This window comes from Heterodontus francisci, chromosome 9, assembly GCF_036365525.1.
Source record: "Heterodontus francisci isolate sHetFra1 chromosome 9, sHetFra1.hap1, whole genome shotgun sequence".
Classification (NCBI taxonomy): Eukaryota; Metazoa; Chordata; class Chondrichthyes; order Heterodontiformes; family Heterodontidae; genus Heterodontus; species Heterodontus francisci.
The window spans coordinates 82,116,394-82,136,184 of record NC_090379.1 but is presented as its reverse complement, the minus strand read 5'-3'; the positions used below and the strand labels follow the sequence as shown (position 1 = coordinate 82,136,184).

The 19,791-nt window shown below is 42.4% G+C and overlaps 1 protein-coding gene across 3 annotated transcripts in view; it reads right to left on the bottom strand.

Annotated features, from left to right (window-relative positions):
* cdin1 (CDAN1 interacting nuclease 1) overlaps positions 1-19,791 on the bottom strand; it is a 142,389-nt gene that overhangs the window by 53,283 nt on the left and 69,315 nt on the right. For all 3 annotated transcript variants that reach the window (XM_068039389.1, XM_068039388.1, XM_068039390.1), the window contains one exon: positions 3,577-3,682. In XM_068039389.1, coding sequence (XP_067895490.1) covers positions 3,577-3,682 — 106 coding nt within the window. The remainder of the gene's footprint in view (positions 1-3,576; positions 3,683-19,791) is intronic.

Here is a 19,791-nt window from a genome sequence, read left to right as displayed (position 1 = left end):
GAATTTATTCAAGGAACCAACACAAAAATTCAGGATTTTTACACAGAGCTGTTAGTGGCATTACAGTGGTGCTAACTTAAACGTGTTAGCGTAAGAAAATGTTAACTTTTAAGCAAACCATACACGGCTCAATAAAAATAAATCAGTTCCATTTGTTGCAATACAACACACTGACCACCAGCATAAGGTGATGTCATCCTGTAGTTTAATGGTTTTGGGTGATAATTATTTAAGACCAAGTTCCCTTCATATTAAAAAAACTGGTCAAATAATCATGAGAATGGTGGCATCATGAATTATTTAACACTTGTTAAAGTTATTAAAATAAAAATAATTTCCTGTTACTTTGCTACTATTTCTGATAGTAAACATTCTGTAAATTCTTTCAAGTACTGATTTGCTGATAGGACTATTTACTTGTTAGCAAACTTTTGCAAGATCTATTAGGAAATCCTATTTTTTTCTGGCAAATCAAATAAGTCCACAGTGCTTTGTGATAATCATGAAAGGTTGTCAAGTTTATAGTTCTAATGCCTAATATCTGTTTCAATCAGACCCAAAATTTGGAAGACATAATTGAGGATCTGAGAATGACAGGAAAGCTATTTATTTTGGAGAGGGAGTGGAGGGAAGAAGGAAAATAATGACCATGTTAGAAATACACAAAGGAAATTATTTTAACAAATCACACAGCACCTATCAAAGAATCATCTCAAAAAATAATTGCTTGAGCAGCTCTGAGAACCATGTATCTTTGCATAAATTTAAACTATTACATTTTATTTAAAGCAATAGTTTGTCAATCTGTGCAACAACTGTCACAATCCTTAGAGTTAGAAGACGATAACAATACTCATTTATCAAAAACATTATTTGTCTATATACCATGGGTAAAGTCTGTTGGAGAACTCAATAAGGACACTTGTCCCTGTTTGAGTTTTTCCTGCCAAAATGCTTTTCTCCCCTCTTTCACACCCCATAACATGGGTTACCTTCTATTCTTTTTGGCCACGTGCTGCAGGCATTTAAGCAAAGAAGCAGATCATGGACATAAAAACGTAGTGATAAAAAAACTATCAGGCTCATTTTGTCATCTAGGGTCATGCTTACGATCAACCCAGACCATTTTTCTAAATACCATGCTGCTTTTATCCTTCCTTTTACTGTGAATCAAGAATTTGACTGCTTTCTTTTACAGTGCTTTATCAAGTTTGTGTTCACTGCATTGAACAGTAATCTGTTACAATTGATATACAGGTCACCTACTTGCAAATTTTATGCCAGGTGGCACGAGACAAATTTCTCAAATGCAAAAGTTACCCTCCCCCATGATTTGCAAATAATAAAAACATTTGTGCAAATTATGCACTAGATTTAAGGTAGCATCACCTGTAATTAAATTTAGCTTCTCCTGGCAGTAGACAAAAATATCTTTGCAACCATTCCATGGACATTTTCAATTTTTGGATTAGTCTTCCTCCAAAAGTTGTATTTATGGCATAACAAGAACAAATTGAGCTCCCATTGTCCCTCATCATAGTCTAATCATTTAAGAACTATTCTCAAGTTCTTCCTGACCACCAGATTAAAGTAACATTTGCACAGCTTGGGAGCAAACCCGCCACTTTCTCAGCAGGTTATAATTATAACGAAACCAGAGAGAAGAAAATTGAATTATAAAAAAATTAGAGAGCAACAGTTCTTGTGTAGAAAACACAAAAACAAAATCAATGTTAGCAACTGACAAACTTATAGTGGATACAAGAGAAGGTAGCTTGGCTTGTGGAAAACAACACAGAATGACCTAAAAGGAAAGAATTCAACCTTCATTATTAATTCAGTAACCTCCATATAAGGTTGATAACTCTGCACCATTTAATGAAGAAGAATTTGTCTATTTAGGATAGAAGACAAAACAGGTACACTTCAAGCAGAGTTGTGTTCTGGACTTTACAATCAATCTTAAACAGTTATACTTGGTAAAAGTATACAGCAGGCCTTCTAGGTATCACCAAGTACAACGTGTTTGGAACTAATGTATCCTATGTGCTAGATTTTCATGCAGTGGCCTTGAATTTTACTTTAGATACTACACCCTACCAGCTTGAAGCATTGTGGATCCCATTCTTTATTTAGTGTCAGATTTTACTCTGTTATATTTACAAACAGACTCATTAAGCTTTTTGGTGCTTAATTTAAACAAGACAGCAGTTACAAGACATGGCGTCCAAGAAGAAAGGTTATCCCCTTTAGATGGAGTGGTGCTTGACCAAAATATAGCATTAGATTGTCTTTACCAGATGAAATGAAGAATTTTAACCAGATACTTCTTTGATGTGGTTGGCTGAGAGCTGTTCCATCCAAGATGTTATATGATAATTGGTGGCCAGATAACATGACTTACTCACCCTCTTACTTAGCATTAATGCTCACAGAACTGCTGCATTATTTAATGGAAGCTAAAGGCTCAGGAAAGAGAACAATTTTAGATTCAAATCCTATATAGAGGTGCCCTAACTGGAAAAAAAACTCTATTTCAAATCTATCCATGCTTAAGTTAACAGGGTGCAGTACTTTGTTTAGAGCTATATATTTTTATTCATAGTGGTGAGGCATTTCAATGCTTGGTAGTGGAGCTTGCTTCCATTTTTTTCACCAAATGCAAATTCATGCATGCACAGGGATAGAACACAGCCAAATACAGACTGAAGTTCCTCTTTTGCCAAAATAATTTTGAACTGCATCCTTACTGTGTCACAATTTTTTCTGTTTCCCACAATAATTCTAATGGCCTTTCTGACAGAGAATACCAACTTAATGTCTTATGGAGGTATGGACACTTCTATGCTGTGAACTAATGTCCACTTAAAATTGGGGTAAATCTCCCCTAGTTCATTTTATGTGGAACCCGTAAAGTTGGCAGAAGTCATGAATTGCAGCCCCTTGGACTCGGCTGGATTCAAATCTAGCTCCCATAGTTGAAAGGATCTTCTATTGTCCCACATAGTTTTCCAAGGGAGGAAGCAAGTACTTTGCTTTGAACATTTTTTCCGACAGTGCCACGCTCCTGAAATTATGAAAAAAGCATTGTGGCACTCCTCTAAATTTAATCACCTCTGAGCCTCTCTTTAATCATTTTCCTAGAAAAGTTTGGACAATGCAAACCTAAGCTCCAATGGAAGACCTTGGTGACACGAGTTTTTATTAGTCATAGTTCTTCTACTATAGATGTCAATTTAGAGGCCAGGGATTTATAAAATATTTTGAATTAAAATTCAAAGCAGTACTTGAGCCTTCAAAATTATAATTAGCATGGAGTTATTAAGAGAAAAGAGGTTTCTTTCTCATTCCAAAAGGTAATATAAACAGCATTGATGGTAATAGCAGAACTCCTTAAGACATGTAAAGTCATAGAGCTCAGGACGAAAAAGTCTTAAAAGAACCAGGAACTGAAATCCAGTATTATTCCCCCACCCTCTTACTCCTACTACGTAGATGTCAACATGCGTGTTTTTGATGCAGCAAATCACGTCAAATATAAGATGCACAAAAATGTTATGTAACCAAGGACGGTACCTGTTCCAGTAGCTCCAGAACTGGTCCTGTAAGTAGCACTGGTGGCTATATTCATCTCCAAATGAGGCCTTGCTTTCAATCCAATGAATCACGTGACCTTCAATGGCTATAAAAAAAAACTCAGCTTTAAGTAGAGTATTCCTCCTTCTTAAAGTATGTGTTTTCCCAACATTCCAGGGTAAATTAGACAAGCCAATATTAGATATTACCGGAGAAACCCATCTGCTTTATAAGGTTTACATCCTGCGTGAAGTAGCTTTCCACTCGTTTGTTTTCTACAAAGCACTCGCATTACAGGTCCTTCTGCAAATGCCATTTCGCTCCCAGGTATTCTACCATTTATCCTTTTTAGCTATAGAAACTGGCTTAAATATACTTCTGTAAAGGAAAGCTAAAATAATTTTACACCACAGTTGATAAGCAAACGAGGAATGAATAATTTGTTAATCAGACTTACATAGATTATAATCAGCATTATTTTAATTTAAGAACACATAGAATGAGGAACAGCTGCCCAACCCAAGAATGTTGCTCTGTCCACACGTCATGTATAATTTAACTGAATAAATGAACTCCAACAAATTCATGCCCTGAGGGAAGGTTCTGCATCCACAGTACTTGATATCCAAAAGTAATCAAGCAAAAGTCCAAAAGACTTCGCCATCTCCATGGCCTTACTATTCAAGTTTTGCTGTCACACTGACCAGACAAAAGACAATCGCTGCCTCCCCTATCACAGTAGTAGAGGAACCATGTAAGTTGTAGAGCACTTGATTATCTCAATCTATGCCTATCTCTATAGGCTTCAATTCCAACTCTGCACCACACAGTTTGTCAGCTCCTTTTTTGAAGGAGTTAAATTGATACAGCATTAACTGCTTTTTCTGCAGATCTATTCCATACATAAATATCCATTACTCTGTAAGGGAGAAAAAGTTTCTTCTAAGCTCACTTCAGGATTGTTAATTTAAACAAGTGACCCTTAGTAAAGTCAAATAAGCTTACCGACATTTATATCATTTATGCTGCTCAGCATTTTAAAGATTTGATTGTGTCTCACTCAACCCTCTTTTCTCCAATAAAAACAAACTCAGGTGTGTAAGATTTCTATCAGAATTTACAACCCAGGTTCTGCAACTATCCTGTTGCACTTCTCTAGTCTGGACGCATTGTTCAAATACTATAGTATTTCAGACAGAAAGTAAAAATAAGAGTGGCTAACCTTTATGTATCTATTTCTGTTCGACATCCATTATAATTTTGGCTATTCCACTCTTTGATAGCTTTCAGTTACTCACTTTGGACTGAATTTAGTCATCCCGCCGCCATTCCCGATTGTCACACAGATGGCTGCCCCACTGCGATCATGTGGCGGGTGGCCGTTTTACATACTGGAGGTGTGTGTTCCACCCAATCATGCGGCAAGGGCAGTAGGTGAGACGCTGAATACAGCTTCAGATGGTCCCGGAGAAGGTCCAGGCGCCATACTTAAAGGTCTGCCAGCCCTGCATTGACTCCTGTCTACTTTAAAAGAGTGTCTGCAAGTGTGCCATTTGCTGCCCGATAGTCTAATGTGTGATACCCAAGCCTGCAGCGACTATGGCAGAAGGAAAACATTGGGTGTCCCTCAAGATTCTCCTCCAGGATGCAAGGGAAAGGCGGGAGGTCCTCCCAAATGACCAAGGAAGCCTGGACAGAGATCGCTGATGAGATTAGCAGCCGTGGGGGTCAACCCTCGGACATGGGTTCAGTACTGCAAGAGGATCAACAACCTCCTTTGTTCCACCAAGGTGATGGCAAGACGAAACCCTTGCTGGCACATACTGCAGGGCTCCACTGGATCAATCGAGGCAACGGAATCTCATCTTCAGTAGTCCAATGGCCTGCTCGATGGCTGCTCAGGTGGAGCCGTGGCAAGTGTCATACCTCTCCTCTGCTGCATTGCGAGGGTTCCTCACAGGCATCTGCAGCCAAGTCTTCGGGTGGCCTTTGTCCCCAAGAATCCATCCCTGAAGGAGAGCAGTGGGTCTGAAAAGCAGTGGCACCTAGGCCTGTTGAAGTATGTAGGGGCCGCGGCTACTTGCCGGGAAGCGGGCACACACCTGCAGGAAATGTTTTTGGTGGTCGCAGACCAGTTAAATGGTGATTGAATGGACCCTTTCTTGATGATGAAGGTGGCTAGCTGGTCCATGGGAGCCTTAAGTGCCATGTGTGCAGTCTATCACACCTTGCGTCTGGGGGAATCCAGCGATGGCTCAGAATTCAATGGCCCTCTCGATTGGACTGTCAGGTTTGACGCGGTAGCGAAAATAATCACAGCCTTCTTGAATGGAACATTGGTCACCTCCTTGATGCAGCGTTCGTTGCTGCCTGTGAGACCCCACACATGTCCCCAGTGGATCCTTGAAAAGATCCAGATGCATAAAAGTGAAATGTGACTGTGATCTTCAGGGCCACAGGCATAGGGTGACCCCAAAATCCAATAGATCCCAACTCGTCCTGCAGCAGGGCGCATAAGTTGGCGATAGCCTCCTCGGAGAGCTGTAGTCTTCGCTGACAGTGCCACTCAGACATTTGGAGGTTGCTGATCCGAGTCTGCTGCACTTTGGTGGGCCCTTCTTGGCATGGCTGGTTGCTGTTGCTCTCATCGTGGAACTTCACAGGCAGGCGTAGCAACCTTCTGCCCCTCCCTCTATCGGAGATGTCGCAAAGAGGCTTCAAGGGATTTAGACAGGCTATGTGAGTGGGCAAGAACAAGGCAGATGGAATATAGTGTGCAAAATATGAAGTTATCCACTTTGGTAGGAAAAACTGAACTGCAGAGCATTTCTTAAATGGTGAGAGACTTGGAAGCTTTGATGTCTAAAGGGGCCTGGGTCTCCTTGTTCATAAGTCACTGAAAGCTAACATGCAGGTGCAACAAGCAATTACGAAGGCAAATGGTATGTTGGCTTTTATTGCAAGAGGATTTCAGTCCAGGAGCGAAGAAGTCTTGATGCAATTGTATAGAACCTTGGTGAGACTCCATCTGGAGCATTGTGTAGTTTTGGTCTCCTTACCTAACAAAGGATTTTACTTGCCATAGAGTGAGTGCAACAAAGGTTCACCAGACTGAGCCTTGGGATGGCGGGATTGTCTTATGAGGAGAAATTGAGAAGACTCGGCCTGTATTCTCTAGAGTTTTGAAGACTGAGAGGTGATCCCATTGAAGCATACAAAATTCTTACAGGGCTCGAAAGAGATGCAGGAAGGATATTTCCCCTGACTGGGAAGGTCTAGAACCAGGGGACACAGTCTCAGAGTATGAGATAAGCCATTTAAGACTGAGATGAGGAGGAATCTCTTCATTCAGAAGGTGGTGAATCTTTGGAATTCTCTACCTCAGAGGGCAGTTGACACTGTCATTGAGTATATTCAAGACAGAGATCGATAAATTTCTAGATAGTGAAAATATCAAGGGATATGAGGATAGTGCGGGAAAATGGCATTGAGGTAGATCAGCCATGATTTAGTTGAATGGTGGAGGGGGCACGAGGGGCCAAATGGCCTACTCCTGCTCCTATTTCCTATGTTCCTATTATGCCATGGGGGTCCAAAAAGACCCATGCCAGGAGACCAGTGGGTCTTCAGATTGCTGTCGATGCAGAGAAGAACCTGTTCTGCCAATGGAGCTTTTGACACTTCTCCCAGCAGACTCCCTGATGGCCCTCAGTGCCCATCCTTGCAGATAGCCAACCCTCATCCTGCAGTATGGGCGACCAAACATTTCACTCAACTGTTTGGTTACCCAGTACAGCCACCCAAACCCAAACCCAAACACCCCCAGCCCCCCCATCCCACCACCTGAGAGCATATTGAGACCCGTAACCCCATCAGATCCCGAGACCCAGAAACCCCTGTCAGAGACCCCAAGACCCTTGCAGTGCACACAGCAACACAGTCTACCAATGGCCTCCACAAACCCTGTCCTCTATGCAGCACTGTTTGCAGCTGCCTCCCCTTTGCAACACTGATGATTCTCGCCTTGGCACTGCCAGCTCTTAATGGCTGTGAACCAGAAGGCACAAGTCCATAATGAAATTGAGGTGGATTAGATGCAAGTTCATTACAATCACCAGTTCAACAATTTAAATGAGATTCCCATGGCATCAGGGCAGCAATGTCGCCTCTGACTTAATCCGGAAACAATGCCACGAATGTGGATTTCCAGGAGGACGGTTCTGACACGATTCTCTGGTTCCCCCCCCCCCCCCCCCCCGATGGCATAATTCCTGCTTTTAATGGCCACATTAAATTCAGTCCTTTATCTGCATGTGTCTCGCTTTGGCTCAAGGTCTCGGACTCCTTTTTGCATTCTTTGATTTTCTTCCCCTGAAACTTTTGTCTTCCTTCGGTCTCTTCTGTCATGTATCTCACACTCTGTAGGATCCTCTCTCATTTTCTCTCCATGGGCTGAATTCTCGCCACGGAGGCTGAAACAACAGCCAGGTTTGTTTTTGGGTCAGAAACCCTCCTCCAGTGGAAAACTGATTAAAGTCATGATCTTTATATGATTGAACCCTGAATTGATATGGAGATGGGTTTCCTGTCCAATTAGAGCCCAGGGGAACGGAGGTGGGTCAGATCAAGTATGGGACTGATTTAGACTCCCCCATGGAAGCCATCACCGAGGCTGCTAGTTTGTGGATCGTGCTAAAGCCTTCCACTGATCCAAAGGGAGGTGAGATAACGCGAGAGCCGGAGGCCTGGCACCCAAGGCAGGACTGCCTCCCACAGTTCATTGATGCTGACCTGAATCTTATGTTGGAGGCCATGAGGGAGAGGAGGGAGGTCCTTTTCCCAGAGGATGGCAGGAGGAGGCCACCAGCTGAAATGAAACAGGCCTGGCTCCAGATTGCTACAGCCATTGGCAGCAGAAACAAGGCAAGGAGAATTTGGATCTAGTGCCAATAAAGATTCAACAACTTCATGCATTCTGACATGGTGAACGTAACCTTCAACACTTCAGAAAGGTCTCAGGGCTTGGACGCTCCAGCAGACACACCAGCTGAGGAGCCTCAAGGTGCATGCTGGTCCTGAACATGGGAGGGGTGTGTGCCCAGACCAGTTACTCACTCCTCCAAAGGCTCACAGCCAGAAAGCTGCTGAGGACCTGTCATCACACAGACAAGCAATTCCTAACGGATAGGGGCAGGTGACATTAGACACAAAAGACAGCGGTGCCTTATCTTGGTCTCTTTTGTCCTTGAAGGAGAAACGCACACACAATGCAAGGGAGTGGGCCTAATCAGGAGAAGGGGTTGCCTTCCTCTATTGACTGACCCCTATAGAGCAGATGCCAATGGAAATGGCCAGGACAGTGGTTGAGGAAGCAGTTGGGTAGGGTGAAATGGGAGCTCCTGGTGGAGCTGGTGATTACAGAAGGCAAAGCAGTCATTAAGGGTGTTGCTTGCAATTCCTGCGTCATGTGGGAAATCCAGGCCGCTTCACGTGTCTGTGTAGGAAGTCACGCCAGCTACTTCAGCTCGAGGTCAGGATTTCCGAGCTTGAGGGGCAGCTGGAGTCGCTGCAGAGCATCAAGAAAGCAGGAGAGTTTCCTGGTTTATACTTGCCAGGCGGTGGTCATCTCACAGGCAGTGAGAGTTCAGGATACTAGGTGGGTGGCCATCCAGAAGAGGCAGGAGATGCAGGAGTTTTCGGTGGTGGTGGGGGGGGGGGTGGTGTGCCACTCTCAAACAGGTACTCAGCTTTGGAGACTGCTGGGAGTGACAATACCCTGAAGGAATGCAGTCAGAATATGACCCCAATGGGCAAGAGACTGTACAGGAGGGAACAGCACTGAGGAGCAATGCTGCTGTTACAGGAGATTCCATTGTCAGAGGGTCAGACAGGCATTACTGTAACCATCATAGTGAGTCCTGCATGGTGTGTGGCCTCCCTGGTGCCAGGGTAAAGGACATCGTGGAGAGGGTGCAGGATATTCTTCAGGAGAAAGGGAGTGAGCCAGAAGTTGTGGTACATGTTGGTACCAACGACATAGCAAGGGTGGGTATTAAGATCCTACTGTCAGATTTTCAGGCGCTCGGGAGGACGCTAAAAAGTAGGACCTCTAAGGTAGTAATCTCTGGATTACTCCCAGTGCTACGCATCAGCAAGATTAGAAATAGGGAAGATCAATGCATGGCTTGAAGCATGGTGCAAGGTGCAAGGTGCAAGAGGAAGGGCTCTAAGGGAAACAGCCCTAGCCTATCCAGTCTCTTCATAGCTGAAATGCTCCAGCCCAGGCAACATCCTGGTGAATCTCCTCTGCACCCTCTCCAGTGCAATTACATCCTTCCTGTCGTGTAGCGACCAGCTGTGGCCTACCTAGCATTTTATACAGCTCCATTATAACCTCCCTGCTCTTATATTCTATGCCTCAGCTAATAAAGGCAAGTGTCCCATATGCCTTCCTAACCACCTTACCTACTTGTGCTGCTGCCTTCAGTGATCTATCGACAATTACACCAATGTCCCTATGACTCTCTGTACTTTCTAGGGTCCTACCATCCATTGTACATTCCCTTGCCTTGTTAGTCCTCCCAAAATGCATCACCTAATGAATAAGGTCAGTGAGCTGCAAGCACAAATAGCAGTATAGGAACGATGTAGTGGCAATAAGGAAACTTAGTTTAAAAATGGTGAGGACTGGGCAATTAACATACAAGGATATAAATGTTCAGAAAAGACACAGAAGGAAAAAAGGGGATGGCAGTACTGATTAGGAAGACATTGTAGTATTAGAAAGAGGGGATTGTCCTTGAGGGGGCAAGGACAGAAGCCATTTGGTTAGAGCTGAGAAACAAAAAGAATATGATCATGCTACTCGAGTATTCTATAGGCCTCCAAATGGCGAGAGAGATAGATAGAGGAGCAAATCTGCAGGGAAATCAGATTTGCACGAACTATAGTGTGGTGATATTGGTGGACTTTAATTACCCAAATATCAATTGTGAAAATTTTAGAGTAAGGGGAAAGGAGGGGGAGGAATTTCTGAAGTGTTCAGGAGAACCTCCTTGATCAGAATGATCTCACCCCAACTAGAAATGAGGCATGGCTGGATCTGATGCTGGGAAATGAGGTGGGCCAGGTATCTGTGGGAGAGCACTTGGGTAAGAGTGATCATCGTATCATAAGGTTTAGACTCGCAATGCAGAAAAGCAAGGAACGATATAAGGTAGAACAGCTAGATTGGAAGAGGGCTAATTTCAATGCAATGGGAAGGCATCTAGCTAGGGTAAAATAGAGTCAAAGACTGATAGGAAAAACTATAATGGAACAATGGGTCATCTTTAAGGAAGCAATGCTTCAGTACTGGGTAGGTACATTCCAACAAGGGACGAAAGGTGGGGGAACCCAATATAGGGTTCCTTGGATGACGAGGAAGATAGAGAATATGATGAAACAAAAAAAGAGGGTGTAGGATGCATTTCAGGTGAATTCTTCAAGTGAGAACCAGGCCAAATACAATAAGTTGAGAGGGGATGTGAAGAAAATAAGACTGGCAACGAGACAATGAGAATAGAATGGTGGTCAAAATAAAAAGGAACCCAAAAATCTTCTACTGGCATGTAAATAAGTAAGCGGGTAGCAAGAGGTGGAGTGGGGATTATTAGGGAAAAAGAGGGTAATATATGCTTGGAGGCAAAGGCCAATGCTAGAATAATTAATGAGTACTTCTTATCGGAGTTTACTAAGGAAGAGAAATCTGACAAAATGTCAGAAGTGGACAGAGTAGAGGCAATGGATAGGATAAAAATTGAGGGAGGTACTAAAATGGCAAGCCATGCTAAGGGTAGATAAGTCACTTGGTCCAGATGGCTTGCATCCCAGGTTGCTTAAGGAAGTGGAGCAGGTGATAGCAGAGGGCTTGCCATAATCTTCCAATCTTCCCTCGATATGAGGGAGGTGCCAGAGGATTGGAGAGTGGCAAATATGGCATCCGTATTCAAGAAAGGTTATAAAGGCAGTCCCAGAAACTAAAGGCCAGTTTGTTTATAAATCCTTACCCACCACCAATAAACTATCAGTGGGAAAAAGAAAATCAATATACGCTTAGAGAGGTTAGAGTTAATTAAGGACAGCCAGCACAGGCAGATCATGCTTTACTAATCTAATTGAATTTTTTGATGAACTAAGAGATGGCTGATGAAGGGAACACAGTGGATGTTTATATGGATTTTAAGAAAGCGTTTGATAAGGTACCACATAAAAGGCTGGTAATAAAATTGAGGCTCATGGAATAGGAGGGTCAGTGTCCAATTGAATAAAAAATAGCTTAAGGACCAAAAACAGCAGGTCATAGTAAATGGTTGCTTTTCAGACTGGAGGATTACAGACAGTGGTGTTGCCCAAGGGTCAGTGCTGGGACCACTGCTTTTGACTTGGATCTTAGAATATATAGTAGAATCTAAAAATGTGCCCATGACCACAAACTTGGAGATGTGGTAATCAGTGAGGATGATATGAACTGCCTGCAACAGGACATAGGCTGGCAGAATGGGCAGAGGTGGCAGATGGAATTTAAGATTGACCAGTGTGAGGTGATGTATTTTGGAAAAAGGATTAGGGAGAGGCAATTTATATTTAGTGGCACAGTTCTAAAGAGTGTGCAGGAACAGAGGGACCTGGGGGTGCATGTGCATCGATCTTTGAAGGTGGAAGGACATATTGAGAGAGTGGTTAGTAAAGCATATGGGATATTGGGCTTCATGAACAGAGGCATTGAGTACCAAAGCAGGGAAGTTATGCTGAGTTTTTATTAAGCTCTGGTTACTCCACAACTGGAGTATTACATCCACTTCTGGTCACCAGACTTTAAGAAGGATGTGAGGGTCCTTGAGGGGATACAGTGGAGATTTACCAGAATTGTTCCAGGGATGGGGGATTTTAGTTACAAGGTTAGGTTGGAAAAACTGCAGTTGTTCTCTTTAGAACAAAAGAGATTGAGTGGAGATAGCGTACAAGATCATGACAGACTTGGATAAGTTAGACAAGGAGAAACTGTTCCCCTTAACTAATGGTACAAGGACAAGGGAACATAGATTGAAGATTTTGGGCAAGAGATGCAGGTGGAATGTGTGGAACAATTTTTTACACAGTGGGTGCTAATGACCTGGAACTCACTGCCCACAAGGGTGGTGGAAGCAGGGACAATCAATGATTTCAAAAGGAAATTAGATGAGCACTTGTAGTAAAGAAAAACTTGCAGGGCTACGGGGATCATGCAGGGGAATGGGACTCTCTAGATTGCTCTGTGGAGAGCCAGTATGGACTTGATAAGCCGATGGGCGGCACAGTGGCGCAGTGGTTAGCACCGCAGCCTCACAGCTCCAGGGACCCGGGTTCGATTCTGGGTACTGCCTGTGCGGAGTTTGCAAGTTCTCCCTGTGACCGCGTGGGTTTTCGCCGGGTGCTCCGGTTTCCTCCCACAGCCAAAGACTTGCAGGTGATAGGCAAATTGGCCACTGTAAATTGCCCCTAGTGTAGGTAGGTGTAGGGAATATGGGATTACTGTAGGGTTAGTATAAATGGGTGGTTGTTGGTCGGTACAGACTCGGTGGGCCGAAGGGCCTGTTTCAGTGCTGTATCTCTAAATAAATAAAATAAAATAAAAATAAGAATGGCCTCCTTCTATGCCGTAAATGACTCCTGCATGACCCCTCACTAGGCTATCTATTGTGACACACTGTACCCCAAAGACTCTGAAAGGTTAGTGAAGTTTCAGGAGCAAAGCCAATACTGCATGACATTGAGTTCATCAGAGTTTTATTATGTTTTAAACCATATCTTCATGATTTGTTACAAACCCATTACTTGTTTATCAATCCACTTGGGAACTAGAGCCTGTGCAAGTTCCAGAGGTTTGTCAAAAAATTTTGAATAGCTCGTTACATTTTTAATTAATGAGAATCATGTCTTTTGCTCCAAAGATCAGATTGGTTTGATCAATTGACTGGAACTTGTTAATGTTTGGATCTCTGCATACAGAAATGCATTTTGTTTCTGAATATAGTGTGAATCCTGTTCATCTCCACATTTGCATGACATACTTATTCATAACTATGTAGGATTGTCAATTTTATGTCGATGTGCAATGCAAGTTCATCTGAAAACTGCATTTCAGAATTGGGAAGAGTTGAAATTTAACTGCTAAAACGTTAAAAGTTAGAATTTGCTTATTCAGCAGTTCTTTCAGGAATTTTGTACACCACCAAATTAAAAATGTCATTTCTGAATTGATTTGAGCAGTTACATCACAATAGTCTGTTATTAGAAGTGGTACTAAAAGTCAAAACCAAATGACTTCACCATGCCAAAAACTTATACTTTGTTTAGTGAAAATTCAGCAACTAATACTACTTCAGAAATCATCTGAATGAAAGGCAATTAACTCAATACAGACTTCCACATCTATATGTTCAGATGTACACTATTTACCAATCAATCCCCATGCCTGGACATGGGTAGTCTTCAGATGAAGCTGGGTTAGATGGCAAGGGATAATTGATCTAGGGTATACAGTGTAATTCACTTCCCATTTTAAAATAATGGATTGTCTTTTTTATGTAATACTTGGGATGTGATATCACTTTTGATAAATAACTAAATTGACTACAGTTTTCAAAGCAGAGTTGGGTGGGAAAGGAGTGTCTGTACAGGCTGAGAAGCTGGGAAATGCAAAAATTAGGTGTTATAGCACTAGCAATGGTGGAAAAAGTGGAATTAGTGCATGACAAGCTTACATAAGCAGTTTCCATTATAAATGTGGACAAAGGAATATATAATGGAGAAAAGCTGAAACAAAATTCTGTCAGAAATGTTACACAAAATAAGGCTTTTTAGACTAGAAGTGGAGACAGCAGTACGCATTTTAATATATTACAGATAAATAGTATATATGCTGAATTTAGTGCCTATCATATTACTTAAAACTATGTTGTGTGTTTAATAAATACAAAAATGAAAAAAAGTTCTATCAAAAAAAAAAAAAAGATTTTTAACTGGCTCCAGTTTCAGATGCCTTCAAAATACAATATAGTGCATACATTTATCAAGACCTCCATGTTACTGCATTAATCATTTTAACATCAATGAAGAATTGTTGGATTACGAGGTGTATACTAATGACCACTCAACAAGTCTCTGCCGCAGGAGTTACATGAAAAGTCCTCCCATGTGGTCAAACAACGTGCTAGCCAACCATTTTTCATCAATCAATCATGGACACAGGTGAGGTTGTGGCAGAAATGTTCCAATGTAAGGCCAAAGAACAGCAACTTTAGCTGATACTCGGCTGTTCCCCACAGAATTATATCTTGAATTGCATGTGAGGTGGTACACTTTGGAAATAAAAAGGACAGATGACAGTACCATCTAAATGGGGGAGCACTGCCATGGGCAGGTTGGTGGGCGGAAAAGGTAGATGAATAAAATGATTTGGGGGCCCAGATATCAATGTCATTAAATCTAGCCTGCAGATGCAAAAAGCAGGGTATTGAATCTCAATATAAGAATGAACTTCAGCAGTTTCCAGAGCTCTAGTTAGACCTCATTTGGAGTACTGCGTTTGGTTTGGGGTAGTCCACATTAGGAAGGATACTGCAGGCTTTGGAAGAAGTCCAGAGATGATTAGCAGAATAAAACCTGGGATTTATAAGTTATAGAGTCATGGATTGATAACAGCACAGAAGGAGGCCATTCAACCCATCGAGTCCATGCCAGTTCTCTGTCCAGCAATCCAATTAGATTCTCCAGGTCTATCCCCGTAGTCCTGCAAGTTTATTTCCCTCAAGTGCCCATCCAATTTCCTTTTGAAATCATTCATTGTCTCCTCTGCCACCAATCTCATAGGCAATGAGTTCCAGGTCATTACCACTCACTCTGTAAAAAAAAAAAAATTCTTCCTCACATTCCCCCTGCACCTCTTGCCCAAAATCTTTAATCTGTATCCCCTAGTCCTTGTACAATCAGCTAATAGGAATAGCTTTTCTTTGTCTTCCCTATCCAAACCTGCCAGAATCCTGTACACCTCTATCAAATCTTTCCTCAATCTCCTCTGCTCCAAGGAAAACAACCCCAGCTTATCCAACCTAACCTTGTTGCTAAAATCCCTCATCCCTAGAACCATTCTGGTAAGTCTCCTCTGCACCCTCTCAAGGACCTTCACATCCTTTCTAAAGTGGTGATCAGAACTGGGTTGCAATACTCTAGTTGTGGCCTCACCAGAGCTTGATAAAGGTTCACTGTAACCTCGCTGCCTTGGTACTCAATACCTCCATTTATGAAGCCCAATATCCCATAAGTTTTGCTAGCTACTCTCTGTCCTGCCAACTTTAAAGATTTATACACATGAATCCACAGGTCCCTCTACCCTTGTGCCCTCTTTAAAACTGTACCATTTAGTCTATATTGTCTCTCCCTGTCCCTTTTGCCAAATGCAATACCTCACAGTTCTCTGTAATAAATTTCATCTGCCACTAGTCTGCCCACTCTGCTAGCCTATCTGTGTCCTGTTACAGTGGATTGGTATCATCCTCACTGTCTGCCACACCTCCAAGTTTGGTATCATTGGCAAATTTTGAAATTTGAACATTAGCTATGATGACTGGGTAAAGATGGCTTGTGTTCACTGAAGATGAGGAAGTTAATGGTTGTTTAAAATAACAAAGGAAATTGAGAAGGAAGATAACAATTCTTCTTTCTAGTAGGGGAATCCAGAACAAACAAACATAATTTTAAATCAGGATTAAAGAAAGAACATGCATTGATGGAGTGCTTTTCACAACCTCAATGTTCCAAAATTCTTCACAACCAATAAAGTACTTTTGAAGCATATCATGGTTGCAATGTAGGAAAAAGCAGCAGTCAATTCGCCAGTTAAAGGCACAGCCTGGAAAAATTTCTGCACACAGTGGGTTATGTGAATGTAGGGTACAATGCCTCAGGAGGTCACAGAAGCAAAACTAATTGAGATGTTATACAGAAGATAATTGAGGCGCAAGCAGGAAATTGGGATTATAAAGATCTGCCATGGCGAACAGACTGGCAGAACAGGATTTTATGTCTCCAGAAGTAAAAGGCAAGTTCCTAACCTATGATACCATACAGTGCCAGGCTTCATATTAACAGCAGCCATAAACTCAAAGGAAGAGGAAATTAAATAAAGCACCAGATTCAGTTCCCTTTTTGGGTTAAAACAAAGTAACTTTTCAGCTACCTTTCATATAGTAAGGGGATAGTAAACAAACCAAGGGACATTTCCCCATAAATTCTTCAGTTATAGACAGATAAAAGATAGATGCAGTCAACACAAAACACTGTAATGGTGCTAGACACAAATTCTCATTTCAGCAGTTCTCAAACTATAAAAGATCCAGGTAAAGCATCTATCACCTGGTCCTGGAATCAGAGAACAAACATTTCACACTTTTAGGACAACTTTTCAGTAGCAAGACTACAGGGGCAATATGGTGGGATTAATACATAACAGACAACCTGAGAGAATTTTTTTCCCCTCCCATTCCCCACCCCCAACCACCACCCATTGGGAAATAGCAGGGAAATGGACCAAATGGCTGCCTTCTGCACTGCTCTACAGCCCTTTCAAATCTGTGCAACTAATTTCATATCAATTTCTTCCTTTTACTATGGTGGTCTATAGCAATTTCCAATTAATTTTCTTCCCTGCTGCCATTGCTTTTCCTATTATGGCCAACTTATCTTCATCTTAAATTAAGTCAACTATTAAATCCAGCAAAAGCACCCGTACTGGCATTTCTCTTTTTCCTGCCCCTTCCTGACATTTTGCATGACTCATGACCTATTACCTTTATGCAATTTTATCGTTAAACCAATTATATACACACCTCCCCATCTGGCAGATCCACCAGAGGGTGAGCTTGAAAGCTTGAATACCTTGTTCCTTATATTCCCCATACAAACACTTCACTTTATCAGTTTTATAATGATTCCAGCTTCTAGGTACTTGTTTATTGATTTTTGCCTCCTAATTTCTTAATGCCTCACCTCCCTCGTCATGAATACTTATTCCATTCTACTATTTGATTTTCATCATTCTCCATTTAACACTTCACCTCTTCCATGCTGCCAGCCCACACTACCAATAGTTTCAATATTTCCCAATTGCATTATACAAGCTCTAGTTCAATTTTTAGCTCTTTCTTCAGACATAGTCCAAACTTTACAAACAATACAAACAAGTCTTTGCTAAATCCATCAGAATAATATTCAAATCCTCCTGAATTCCTTATGCAATGAACAAAGGCAACATTATTTAGCTTTGTTCTCCCACTTTGCTATTCGAAATGAGCAATGTTACTATCCTGCAATTTGAAAACCATTTCCTTAATTCCTTTTCCAAAAGGGAAGTAGGAAGGGTCCAGGTTCAATCCCTAGGGCTGGATTTTTAGGTCCCATCAAGGGTGTAAATGGAGGAAGTTGGCTCATGAAAATACTGATGCTGGCTGGCATGTTGATTTCCCATCACCAGCAAGTTCCACCAGGGCAGGGGGAGGGCCGCGCTGAGAACCCACATTAATAAGCGTAATAAAGATAGTTAAAGAGCTCAAGGCTTATGTAGAGATTTTGGTGGGAGTGCACGGATTGCACGCTGGATCGGAGCCGACCAGATACACAGAGGACGATACATGGCAAGAAGCTAGTCACGGCTACCCCAACAAATTAGGTGGGTGCGTAAAAGGGAGCACTGCTCAGAGGGTGAATCGACCATTGGCACACATACAGGTGTCGTCGGGTCAGCGCAGGTTGGGGGGAGAGTGGTCAGTAAGCACTTGGGCAGTGCAGGGGGTCACCACCCTGCTGGCATCATGGGGCCATAGGAGGAGGGGACAAGGCTTCCAGACACAATTGGGCAAGACACCTGAACACAAGGAAGGCAGCAACTGGCAATGGGAGAACGACTCTCAGATTTTGGGTCCAGTGGCGAGGAGGTGCAACATCCTCCACAGGAAGGGCAGAGCGTTGGGCATCAGGAGGAACAAGGGACAGGAAGGCATCGGAGGCCATATCCTCAGCATAGGCTTTATTGCCAAAGATGCAGCTACCTTGAGATAACTGAGAACCAGTGCTGCAGGAGACTGCGACCATCCAGGCAGATGGTCACGGAAATTTGTGCCCTTGTTGCGGAAGACCTCACCCCTCGCAGCACTGCTCGCTATGCTGAGCCAGTAGCTATCAAAGTCACTGTAGCCTTGATCTTCTTTGCCTCTGGCTCCTTCTAAGGATCAGCAATGGATCTGGGTGGCATCTTGCAAATAGGTGCGCACCATTGCATCTCGCAGGTCCCTGCTCTATTTGCAAGAGCCAGAAAGTATATTCAAGTCCAGACTAATTGGACCTCATAGGCATAGTGGGCAGCGAGTTTCATCTCCATCGCTGGATTCCCTCGGGTGCAGGGCATCATCAATATTTTGCTTTTATATCAATTCCACCCATGTGGCCATCAAGGCACTGAGTGACGGCCCCAGTGAGATTCATCAACAGGAAGGGCTTCCACTCCCGCAATGTTAAACTGGTCTAAAGCGCACATTAAAAAAAAAAATGACCAACTTAATAGGTCTCACTTATGCCTTTAGTCCACTAGACTCAATCTCAATCTCTGTTTGAACCTCAACCTGTATTTTTTTGCAACAGAATGTTACTGATCAGCAGGTTTGTTACTTTTTTGGGCCACAGCCTGCATTATATGAGGAATGACCCACCATGTAGGGATTCACATTGGTATCGAGTCTTTGAGATAATACCTGCATCCAGCACCATCAAACCTTCATCGATTTGCTGTCTGATTGCAGCAGATTCCTGGATCCCTGACAGAGGAAGTACGAGAGAGATTTCTATGATATGCACCACTATACATCACTGGCACCATTTGTAAATACCAAACAAAGTAGTTCCATCAAAAAAGTATCAAACTTAACAAATACCAAAGACTGTTGAGTAAGTATATTAATTAATTTGGTGTACCTTTCCAGGACAACCAAGAAACTAAAGTCTCATCAAAGTATGGAAAAGGCTTCCTTGCTCTTCTCTCACTCCCTCCTCTTTCACTAAGGAGATGGAACTCAAGAATGTCGAGATTCAGTGTACTAAAGTCTTCAAATGATAATTAAAGTTAAGAACTGCATAGGGATGTCT